The sequence below is a fragment of the Paroedura picta genome, chromosome 12 (genome assembly GCF_049243985.1).
Source record: "Paroedura picta isolate Pp20150507F chromosome 12, Ppicta_v3.0, whole genome shotgun sequence".
NCBI lineage: Eukaryota > Metazoa > Chordata > Lepidosauria > Squamata > Gekkonidae > Paroedura > Paroedura picta.
In genome coordinates, this window is record NC_135380.1 from 35695717 (window position 1) to 35708255 (window position 12539).

At 44.6% G+C, this 12539-nt stretch overlaps 1 protein-coding gene across 11 annotated transcripts in view; it reads left to right on the forward strand.

The window, feature by feature from the left end:
• The window catches only part of CACNA1B (calcium voltage-gated channel subunit alpha1 B), a 388158-nt gene that overhangs the window by 340291 nt on the left and 35328 nt on the right, over nt 1-12539 (forward strand). For 10 of the 11 annotated variants that reach the window (XR_013225991.1, XM_077306495.1, XM_077306492.1 and 7 more), the window contains 2 exons: nt 1076-1226; nt 5831-5958. Coding sequence is in view for 10 of the 11 variants with exons in the window: in XM_077306495.1 (XP_077162610.1) it covers nt 1076-1226; nt 5831-5958 (279 nt within the window). In the remaining variant the exon portion in view is untranslated. Of the gene's footprint in view, nt 1-1075; nt 1227-5830; nt 5959-8448; nt 8546-12539 lie in introns of all 11 variants that reach the window. The other variant, XM_077306487.1, reaches the window with a different exon arrangement.

Genomic DNA, 12539 nt, shown 5'->3' on the forward strand with positions numbered 1-12539 from the left:
ATCAAGGCCATCCTTTTAGGAGCTTGCCTTGCATACAATTGAGGAAAGACGCATGAGATATGTTCACCTGGTGAACATGTTCATCACAGCATTCTGAGTTCATCTAATCTCCACATGTCTTGGTAATATCTACTAAGGGAAATCTAAGGACATAATGCATTGTTTTAACTCGGTGTTATCAGGAGGACAAAAGTCAGCAGCAGACATTCATATTTCCCGTGTCACGAAGCCTCTACAAGAGGCAGGCTTCAGGTGGCCAGATTCTGGCACCAGGAGCTATCATCTCACTGGCCTGGAACTATTGATGAAGCCAGGTAAGGGTTGACGTCAACTTTGGGGATGGAAGGAAAGTCATGAGAGAGACCAGCTGGGATCAAATCTAGGGAAGCAAGTAGAATCCAGACATGGAGGTAGACAGAAGAGTGGATTGAGGCACAAGCTCAGAGCCTAGATCTTTAGAGCAGGGGTAGTCAACCTGTGGTCCTCCAGATGTCCATGGACTACAATTCCCATGAGCCCCTGCCAGCAAATGCTCATGGAAATTGTAGTCCATGGACATCTGGAGGACCACAGGTTGACTACCCCTGCTTTAGAGGATCTTACTAGGGCTTGGCCCTGAGGGGCAGCTAACTGGAAGTTTAGGTAGAGATGGTACTGTCACCTTGATGGCACCCTTGAAACTTAGAGCTTGGTATGTCAGGTTTACAGTGACCACAAAGTAAAGGCTGCTGGGAGCCCTGATTCAAAACCCCTGACACTTCATGCCTTTTTGTGTAGACATCAAACAGCTTCTCAGAATTGTCATCCCAAGCTCAGGGACTCTGCATATTTAGTAAATGTTCAGCCTTGGAGGAAAACTGGCCCTACTAACTTTTTTCTCCAGTGGTATTGCAGTTTTCAGGGAAACTCTTTACTCTTCTTCTTACTGAGAAACCACCAAACAGCTTCTGAAGGCCATCATGGGTTCCTGGCACTCTCTGTAATAGAAGCATCCCGGTCAGCTCCTTGGCCATTGAATGGAATTCAGTGAATGGAATTACTCAGCCTCCTGAGAATTACTCTTTTGTGTTTACAGGAGTGCCACAGGGGAAGCATGGCATGAAATCATGCTGTCATGCCTCAGCAACCAAGCCTGTGACAAGCTCTCCAAACTCAGCAAGAATGAGTGCGGCAGCGACTTTGCCTATTTCTACTTTGTCTCCTTCATCTTCCTCTGCTCCTTTCTGGTAAGTCAGTCCCTCAGCTCTAACCCCTTGTGCTCCAACAGGCTTTGCATCCCAGCTCCGCTGCCCTTTAGATATGGCCTAACCAGACAAAAGCCAGGATTGCAGTTCTCCCCATGGTTCTCTAAATAATAATAATAATAATAATAATTATTATTATTATTATTATTATTATTATTATTATTATTATTATTATTATTATTATTATTATTATTATTATTATTATTATTATTCTATTTATTGCCCGCCACTCCCTTGCGGCTCATGCCGGGTTACAACATTCTAAAAACCCATAAAATCCATTAAAATCCAGTTAAAACAACTACAGTCCGGCAATTATAAGTTAGCAAGCTAACCCGGCAAGATTGGCTAATCCACTACCCTTTTCCCTTACTAGCAGGTGGAGAGGGGGTATTGGTGGTACCCATCTCTAATCCCAATCCCAAATCCTGAGTCCCGGGGAGGGGCATAGATGTTAGCCTTGGCCTCAACCGTAAACCTGGCGGAAGAGCTCCGTCTTGCAGGCCCTGCGGAACGATGGAAGATCCCGCAGGGCCCGCAGCTCACCCGGGAGCTCATTCCACCAGGCAGGGGCCAGGACCGAAAAGGCCCTGGCCCTGGTTGAGGCCAGGCGTGTTTCCCTAGGGCCAGGAACGACCAACAAATTTTCTCCCGCAGAGCGTAAGGCTCTGCGGGGGGCGTAGGGCGATAGGCGGTCCCTCAGGTATGTGGGTCCCAACTCGCGTATAGCCTTAAAGGTTAGAACCAGAACCTTGAACCGGATCCAGGCAGCAATTGGCAACCAGTGCAGCTGCCTCAGCACCGGCTGGATGTGGGCCCTCTATGGTGTACCAGTTAGGACCCTAGCAGCTGCATTTTGCACTAGCTGAAGTTTCCGGATCACGGACAAGGGAAGGCCCGCGTAGAGCAAGTTACAGAAATCTATTCTGGAGGTGACTGTAGCAACCGTATCAAATGAAAGTAGCAACCAGGTACTTCAGGTGAGCTCTGTGTGGGGATGAAAAGAAGTTTGATTCTCCCCCCTTTGCATGGTTTCACTGTGGGAAACTGAGCAACCTCTCTTGTTTTTGTCAGGAGAAGGGAGAAAAGACTGCCTTTCCCCCCTTTGGGAGTAAAACAGCAAAATCGATTAGTGAAATCAAATTCACAGCAGGAGAGGAGAGTTAAATTCATTCTCTCCCTATGCTTTAACCTTGATTCGATTTTCCATCACCTTGTCTAGTTAGCTAGTTAGCTACTCACTTGCATCACACAGGGGAAGCCCCTCCCATACTTGGAGGAGAGTTTCATTAATCAGCCCGTTTTTTGTTTATCTGCCTCTTGCCAAGATCGCGAATTTGCATCTGGTTTGTGCAGATTCAGGCTAAAAGTTGGAGGCTCTCATGACTAAATGTCCCTCCAGAGGCCAGTTTGGTGTAGTGGTTAGGAGTGCGGACTTCTAGTCTGGCATGCCAGGTTCGATTCTGCACTCCCCCACATGCAACCAGCTGGGTGACCTTGGTCTCGCCACGGCACTGATAAAACTGTTCTGACTGAGCAGCGATATCAGGGCTCTCTCAGCCTCACCCACCCCACAGGGTGTCTGTTGTGGGGAGAGGAAAGGGAAGGCGACTGTAAGCTGCTTTGAGACTCCTTTGGGTAGGGAAAAGCGGCATATAAGAACCAACTCTTCTTCTTCTTCTTCTTCTTCTTCTTCTTCTTCTTCTTCTTCTTCTTCTTCTTCTTCTTCTTCTTCACACTCCCTCACCAGCACCATTGTCCTTGCATTCAGGGAACTGCCCTGTCACGGAAAACTATGTTTGGAGAATATTTCTAGTACAGTGGAGCATTCAATCATCCCATTTCCAGAACAGTACACACATTCGTTTACCACATTTTCAAGAATACCCCTTTGCCTTGAGGGTGATAGAAGCCAGAGAGAGAGAGGGCTTTTCCACAGAGAATTGCAAGTGGTATTCTAGAGGCATTGTCTCCCATTGCAAGCATTTTTCCTGCTAGCTTTCCTAGCAAACTTCTCTTTAAGATTTGCCAACAGGTCGGAAGCTGAGTTTGCAGCATTTCCCACTGCAGATCATTATTAACTGCTGAGCTGTTGGTATCCTAAGCCATTTTGACTGCAAAATACATTAAAATGGAGAAGGTAAATATTAGCAGCAGATAAGAGCATCAGTGGACCGTTGCCATTTGAGGTGGTTTCAGAAATCTCTTAAGTATTGTGGACAATTCTAGTAGGATTTTTCAGTCTTCATCTAGCAGGATGAATTCAGAAAACAAACAGAAATGTCCAAAATAATGCAATACGTGCAGATAAGAAAAAAAGAAAGAGAAAATATTGCCCCAGATTGGTTCCTACTTCTAAACCTATGAAGTTTACTGGATGGTGATATTGGATCCATGTAGCTTAGTACTGTCTGCTTTGACTGGTAGCAGAAGTCTTTTCCACCACCTGCTACTTGAGAACTCTTTAACTGGCGACACCAGAAAGATAGGTTCAAGTGGGTAGCCGTGTTGGTCTGAAGCAACACAACAAAACAAAATCAGAGTCCAACAAAGATTTATTCAAGGCGTGAGCTTAAAGGTGCCTCTGGACTCTGATTTTGTTTTGGTGACACCAGAAATTCAAAACAGGACTTTCAGCATGCAGCGAGTATGCTCCACCACTGCTGTTGGCCTCCTCAGCACTGTATCAAGCCGCCTGCCTGGTCAGACCACTGGTTTCTAACTCAGTATTGTGGCTGGTAGCAACTGTCCGAGGACTGAGGTTCGATCTGCAATCCTTTTTTAGGGGGGGGGGGAGAGAGAGCAAAGACTGAATGCAAAACATTTTGTATGCAAAGCATGCAGCCTACCACTGGACAACAACCTGTAGCCCCTCCTGCGCCATTTAATCTTCAATTTGCAGCTATTCATTAGATTGCTTTATGTTGGGGCTTTGCTGATGTATTATTTAATTTGCTGAACTTTGTTTTGCTTTTTGCATAACTTGTGAGGGGACATAGTAATCTAGGAGAGCTGTTTAGCTGTGATAACCATGGGATGAATGGGAAAATGGGTATACATTATAGGAAATGGTGCTTTTCTTTATCATGACATTTCCAATTCCCTTCAAAACCATTTCTTTCTCAAAATAAAATAAAACTCTGAATCCTTACACACACACACACACACACACACACACACACACACACACACACACACACACCGGTGTTATTTTTTTTTTTTAAACCCTTCTCCCTAGGGAAGATTGCACTTTAAGGGAGAATGCCCATCTGTTTTAGCCGCCTCATATGTGAAAATGAATGGCCAAGTAGATGGACAGCAGTGCCAAATACATACAAGAAAAAGTTTTGGTAAATCTAGCAGGACCAAGTCACTATTGCAAAGTTTGAGAACTCCTCCTTGATCTTCTCAAATTGTCCCTTTCCTCCCAGTCCTTAGAGCTCTGAAACTGAAGAGTGGGCAGTTCTGGCCAGAGGTCAATATGTGTTCATGCAGACAAAAATGCCCCCCAACCTAACAGCACTGGAAGACTCTGCTGTAGCAAAATAGCAAACCAGACACTGGCATATCCTTAGCCTGGCCACTGCTGCCAGCTCTTCACTCCCTCCATTGAAGAATGAAATATCCTGCATCCTGGTGCTAAAAGTGGGAGGAGGTTATACAATCTGAGGCATTAAGCCACAGGGAACTTTATTTCTCCTACCCAGAGCCTAATGTGCGCTTGCACCGCTGCCATCTCCTCTGGCTGGAAACAAAAGCATCCGCAGCCAGTGGTCTATAGGTGAATGGATGGAACAGAATCTCATCTCACGAGACTGGCCAGGGGGCACTTTGTTCCCCACAAAGAGGAGGAGGCAGCAACTGGGGTGGCTAGTAGTTGTGAGTTTCCTGCATTCGGGGGGGTGGTGGACTAGATGACTCTGGAGGTCCCTTCCAGCTCTAGGATTCTAGTCAGTAAGAAGAAGCACAGTGAAATGCTAGCATTTGGTCTGTTGGTATGTTTCAGCTATGAGCCTCTTGTGGCGCAGAGTGGTAAGGCAGCCGTCTGAAAGCTTTGCCCATTGAGGCTGGGAGTTCGATCCCAGCAGCCGGCTCAAGGTTGACTCAGCCTTCCATCCTTCCGAGGTCGGTAAAATGAGTACCCAGCTTGCTGCTGGGGGGTAAACGGTCATGACTGGGGAAGGCACTGGCAAACCACCCCGTATTGAGTCTGCCATGAAAACGCTAGAGGGCGTCACCCCAAGGGTCAGACATGACTCGGTGCTTGCACAGGGGATACCTTAACCTTAACCTTATGTTTCAGCTGCATATCCATATAAAAAGGAACCCTGGAAATGCTATGAATTGCTCTTTTCAAATTTGATCTGTATGTACCGAGTCAGAGTGGTCAGAGGGCCAGCTGAGAACAGGAAAGTTCCCTATTAACTAGATGTGAAACAAGTGGCTAAGCATTCCAGTATGCACCATTTAGTTCTCCTCCTCCTCCTCCTTTTGCTACCATTTTGAAATTTGCACCTATTCATTAAGTAGAAAAGTTCATGTTTCTCCCTCCTTCCACCCCGATCTCATCTCCCTTCCCCTTGCAGATGTTGAACCTGTTTGTGGCTGTAATCATGGACAACTTTGAGTACTTGACACGAGACTCTTCCATCCTAGGACCTCACCATCTCGATGAGTTCATTCGTGTTTGGGCAGAGTATGACCCTGCTGCTAGGTATGTATCCTTACATATAGTTCTTAGTCTTGCAAAGTCACATTTGGTTAGATAGGTCTGTTTTCATAAGATGGCAGTTTACAGCTGAGGGGCTTGATTCAGACAACCTGTATAAAACAGTTCACCTGGTGTTCATGTCATCACCTTGGATGGATCTTTCTTCTCATTGGCATGCGCTGCTCTTGGGAGACTTGAAAAGCCATTTCAGGGATAATTACCATGCAGTTAAAGAAATGCCTTCCATCGGGTTATCATGTACTGGCAGAGTGATTACTAGCGGAGTCAACATGCCAAGTTCTTACACCACTAGAGGGATTTGCCAATCAGAAATCATAGCTTAGGCATTTCCTTTGGGCCAGTCTGGAGACAAAAGTAAAAGAGAACAAATTAGGGATGTTTAAGAAAAGGTGGTTATGACATCTGGAAATGCAATTCAATACATTTTTGCCTTTTATTTCCCCCGTGTGCCAGAGACCAAAAATGTTTCCTCCTCCCTCTTCTCTCCTTCCCTTCTCCCTGGCCATCAGTAATAATTCAGTGTAATATCTGACACTGAACATTATAGACTGATTCAATGTAATACACAGGATGGGCTCTTTTATTACCCGGGAGTATCTTTTGCTGTTTGAATTATGTCATCTGTCCATTGTTTATATTTGTCTTTTTAAAAATTGCATTTAACGTTTCCTGCTTAGAACTGTTAAGAATGCCAAGCTAAGATTTGAATTCTTGTTGGGGGTTTTGTAGGATGTTTTTCAATTGTCTTGCAACTCTTATGGGAAACGAAATTAAGCCTGCAAGGGAAGTGGTTCTTCTTTCATGTGGCAACATAAAAGCAGAAATGGGTCAGATTGGTCCCCATTGCGAAGCTACTGAGGGCCAAACTAGACAAAAAGGCATCTGCAGGTCGGACCAATACTGTTTTACAACTGAAATTGGCCACTTAAAACATTGTTGGGGGAGGGACAGAGTTCCCTGGTCCTATTGTACTAGAGGCCCAGTCAGGATTGAGCACTTGCAGAATTTGTAGAAGGCCAAGTTCAGCTCTAAAATGGTGTCAGCATCCACAGGTCATGCCCCCATAGATGGTGTAAGATCTAGTTGGGCCCTGGATCTTTCACACTTTGGATAATTAATTTTGGATGAAGACAGATAACAAAAAGACCATGGGAGAGCAAGCAGCAAGACTGACAGCAAAGTTGCAACAGGTTTTTCCTTTGGAATGACAGCCTGTCTCTTCCCATCATCACAAAATACAGATGTACAGACAAAATACAGATGTGTGCAAGAAAAAAATTCAGTACTTTTCAGATTCGGACGAAATCAATTCAGCTGAATCCGAATCACCTAAATCAATGATTTGGTATATGGATTCCGAATCGGATTATTTGAGTTCAGCTGAATTGATTCAGCACCATTATAACCTATGATGCCTTTAAAGTCAATGGGAAATTTTGCATTTTCGTCTATTCTGTGGTATGGGGAGGTTTGAGGTAAAGGCACCAAATTTAAAGTGTAGCTGTTCTCCTCAAAAAAAATTCCCAAGTTTTAAGAAGATTGGACTAGGTGGTCCAATTTTTCAGGCGCCCAAAGAGGGCGCTGCAAATTTATGCTGCAAAGAGTTATGCTGCAAATTTGATGCCTCTACCTCTAACCCCACCCATTTCCCATTGATTTTAATAGTTCCAAAGGCTATAATGGAGCATCCAAATCACTGAATCGCTATTTAGATACTGCTGATCTGGCCAGTTTATACTATAGAGATGGGCCATTCTGCTTGCATATGTCGGAAAAGTACTTTTCTGCTTCTCTTATCTGAATCGCCATCTCAACATGTCCGGTGCTCTTTCTAACCCTCAGAGTTTTCCCTCCCGTGCTTCAGGCATTTCTTTTAAGCACCATATAAACACTTGTCCATTTATGCATTGGCTATTCCCAGATTTTTTTTTTTTAGAATTCTTTTTTTTTAAATCAGTGTTGTGTCTAGCTGGATTCTGCAGTAAACTTGCAGAGTGGTTTTCCTCAGAGCACAACTGTGGAACTGAAATGAGATGTCTGAACTGAATAAGACGAGGTTTCGCCATTCTGTAAAGCAGGGGTAGTCAACCTGTGGTCCTCCAGATGTTCATGGACTACAATTCCCATGAGCCCCTGGGAATTGTAGTCCATGAACCTCTGGAGGACCACAGGTTGACTACTCCTGTTGTAAAGGTTGTGTCTTCAATTCTGTTTTGAGAAAAGCTGAGCCACATCATCAACAAGAAAAGAATACTAATTGAACCTTAGGCCATGCCTTTTCCACAACGGCTCAAAGATGTTTTTCCCTCCCTTCTCTGGACTGTGAAAATGGGAGGACCGTGAAATAAATGTGCCTTTTACATTTTCCCCCCCTTCTGTTTCATGTCTTCAGGGGGAGGTGGAGTGAGGCTCCGGAGAAAGGCTGTTTCTTTGAGTCATTTTTGTCACAACTTACCGATTTTTCCTTTCCAGTTGCCGGATTCATTATAAGGATATGTACAATTTATTACGGGCTATTGCTCCACCTCTGGGCTTAGGAAAGAAGTGTCCGCATAGGGTGGCATACAAGGTTTGGAATTTTAGAAAACCCTGTCCAGTATTACTTTTTCTTTTGCCTTGCTTTTGAACTTCTATTTTTGTATCTGAACTGCAAAGGCAAAGAAAAACAAAACAAGAGTAAACTGGAATGTAACTAACCCATTGCCTGAACAGGAATGATTGACAGGCATTGCTCCACCCTGTGCTCCCAATCCCCATGATGCATCTCTGCTCCTGCACACCTGTATCCCACTTACCTGAACACCGGCAGCCTTATGAGACAGTCAGCTTCAGTAAGTTCACCCCGCGGGGCAAGAAGTGGAGAAACTCTCTGTCTCTTTCCTATATATGTACTTTAACTCACTCCCAGGGAGGGGGGAAAGCCAAAAGCAAGGAGTTGTTTAAATACCCCCAAAGTTTGCTGGCTTGTTAGAGGAAGGCAAATTTAGGAAGTATGCATATAATTCAATAGAGTTCCTTAGATATATACCGTTTTCATACCTTCCAATATAGCTGAACATTGGAACATGCTAGCATTCCGACTTGCATACCACTGTGCTGTCTGCTGAAAGCAGTTACTCTGGAATGGCTTGGGCTCTCTTGACTTAGGAGCTGAGAAAGTGTAGATTGAAAGCTATGTGGGTGGGTGGGGATGACTGTCTTAGAATAAGTTGTCAACAGTTCAAAATGCACTTCAGCCACAGCAGTTTGTATTGCGGCAGGCTCTCACTTAGAGATCAGTCACATGCAGTTATGTCAGGTTAAGGACAAGATGCGTTCTTTGTTAACTGCTAGGGGCATGGAGAGGATGGAAACTTAAAGAAAAGCAAATCTACCATGTCACATTAACAAAATTTCAATCGGGTATCCCCTGAGGGCAAAACAGGAATGAAAACCGGAAACAGAAAATAGGGATAGGGCCCATTCAATAGAGACAGTTAAAGCATATGCAGCTTCCCACTCTTTTCAGTTTCATGGAAAACTAGAAACTTATGTCCACCATATGCACTGAGTTACCTAGAAAAAATGTATTTCCTCAGGGTATAAAGAAATCCATAACACCTCCTTCAACACTGATGAGGTTCATCACTGGAAAATATTAACCCTTTCCCCTCCCTGGTAGTTTTCACTTTCCTTTATGCTTTTCTGCTTCGCAGCCACCAGGAAAATAGCTGATAAAAGTTCCTTTATACTATTTAAAATATATGAAAGTTTACTGGGAAACCTTGGGTGACTCTTAGCCTACACTTGGTAGAACGAAGACACTCTGGGTATATTTGACCTATGTGTATGGAAAAGGAAGGAAAAGGGGATATCCTGGTATGTTTGCCCCCTTCTAGCCTGAGTCAGTATTTACACAGCAGTACAATGCCAGATCTGATCAAACCCACTCCATGTAGACATTGTATGCATGTGCAGTTATTCCCTGAATTTAACCTTGCATATTCCTTATATGCTTGAGATTTGGCCATTGGTACATTGCACCCCTGCATGGATGGATGCTCACATTGTGGGTGAGCAGGCATCCCAGGTGGGCTGAGCAAAGGGTACACTCCCCCATTCCAAACCATATGAACTGTCTGGGATAAGGGAGCCCACCCCCACAATTACCAAGGCCATCAGACAAGGGAGGATCTACTTGCCACCCAGTGAGTCCAGTGATGTGGTTCCACCACTGTGACACCCAGGGAGAAACTGGCAGGCCCTAGAACATCAACAATGCTGAAAAGGCCAGCAGAATCAGCTAAAGTCAAGGGAGAACATATCAAGGTTCTCTCTGCTGGGTTGTGAAGAGGCTCAGAGAGGCAGAGAAAGGATACTGCGTGAGTTAACACCTTTCTCTTCCAGTACTGAAGATCCCAAGACCTCCTACAAAGGACATTGGATAGTGTCCAAGTTCCGACAACCCCAGCTCCTGACATGAACATAAGCTGTCTTATGTTATATCAGGCTGTTGTTCTATCTGACGGTGTTATATACTCAGACTAGGAGCAGCTGTCCAAAATCTCAAGCAGAGACTTCTAAATACCAGCTACTTGAGATCCCTTAACTGGAGATGCCCAGGATTGAACTTGGGAGCTGCTGTCCCATTAAGTCATTGTAAAACAAGTGTGGGAGAGTTAGATTAGTTTAGCTTTTGATTTGAGCTAACTGGTATTTACTCACAAGTTTGTTTGTTTTTTACAATTTATAAGCTTCTTACTGAAGCCAAAATAATGGCAATTCACAGTGATGAGTAGGAAAACATTTCAAGAAAGTGAAGCTCAAAGCTCCTGAAATACTATAAACAGCAAGCTAAAATTAGCCACAGGAAACATCAGCCAGATAAGGCAATGGCCTCCCCTTTCCATCCAATTGGCTGCAAAGTTGGGTTTTGGCTAGGGCTGCCAAGTCTCTGAAATGAGTGGGAGATATCTAGCAACCGACTTCCCTGCTGCCACTTAGTGGGCTGGGGTAGGGGAAATGGGAGGAAACATCTGTCACTGGCAACCCAGTAAAGTCACATATAGCTCAACCAAAAAGTAACTTCACCACACAGAGCTAATGATGTAACTTCTGGGTTCTACCAGAAATGATTCTGCCACTAATATCAATATGTTGCCAGAAACCCCCTCTCTGTTCCAGTAGGGTCAAGTCTGCACTGCTTTTTATCCATTCCTAGCCCAAATAAACCTCTCCCCTCTGCACTGGATTCGATTTCCATTTTGATTTTGGTTGCTTTAAATTTTCCCTCTGCAACAAACATGCATGATGGATCCGCAGTGACCCTAACTTTCCCCCGTGATATCCAGGAGTGGATATAAACCAGTATAAGTGTAGATTTCTACTTTTTTCAAATTAACTTCCTGCTCCGTGCCTCCAATGCTGATGCAGCAAAGCAGTCTTCCCTGATTGGCCAGGGCATCAGTTCAAAGACTTCCTGGTTCCTGGTTGCAAGGCTTCCCTCCCTGTTTTAAAGTGACTGCACTCCAGAAGCTCACACTTCTCTCAGCAGAGAATTGCCTCTTGGATTTATTTTCCCCTCCTCTTCTGGGAGGCTGTTGCCTCCAATCCTCTCCCCCCACCCCATCCAAGAAAAGAAAGAAAGAGCCCCCTTCTGTGCTTGGCTCTCCTCCCTACTCTGAGCTTCCCCAATCAAGTGCAGAATACTTTCTGTTTCATTTTGGGGGTGGGGAGGAAGACCTGGGTTCAAATCGATCAGGATTCAGCAGGATCGACAATGGAAAAAACAAAGTACAGAATCAGCCTAGGCTTCCCACTGCAACTCTGGTTGGGGCTGCCCACTGCCAGAGGACATTCCAGAGGCACAGCACCAGTACTGAGAAGGTCATGCCTATGACCTCTTTTTCACACTTAATCCTTGTGTCCTTAGCTTTCAAGCTTGACAGTGTCCTAATACATGTGAAGCAATGAAATAACAATAAGGAGAAACAGACATACCTCTGAGCATGTACAGAGAGCTTGTGCTTTTCTACTGGAGTAGTCACAGACAGCCAACATGCCCCTGCTGTTAGAGGCCAGAGACTTGTGGTCTCCACCTGGAGCTGAAATGGGGGGATTGGCTTTGTGCTTTGTAGCCTTTTAGATAAATTGGAAGTGACCGTCAGAGTAATGGATAGAAGGGCAAAAGTGTTTTATTCAGGATACTACTGGCTGTCCCATAATGCTGCCCACCAGTTCTTCTTGGCATGATCAATATAAGCACTTTACGGAAAAACCAAACCCAAACCTGGCTGAAAAATGCAGAAGGCCTCCCCTCCCCCTGCCTCTTTCAGAGGTTCACCCTTCCTGTCTCTGTGTCCAGCATCAATCATTCCCGACTGCTACCGCAGGGATTCAGAGGTCACTTTTTATTGGTGAGCAGGTGGAAGGAGATACCCAAAGAGAAGAAACTGGAGCAATCTTGTGCTTAACCCTCTCTCTTTGATTGTTTCATTTCTCCTCCCTGAAAGCAAACCACCAACAAAAAAAAGAACATAATTGAATTAACCCAAATATCTCTCTTCTTGTCTGCTTTCCCTTTA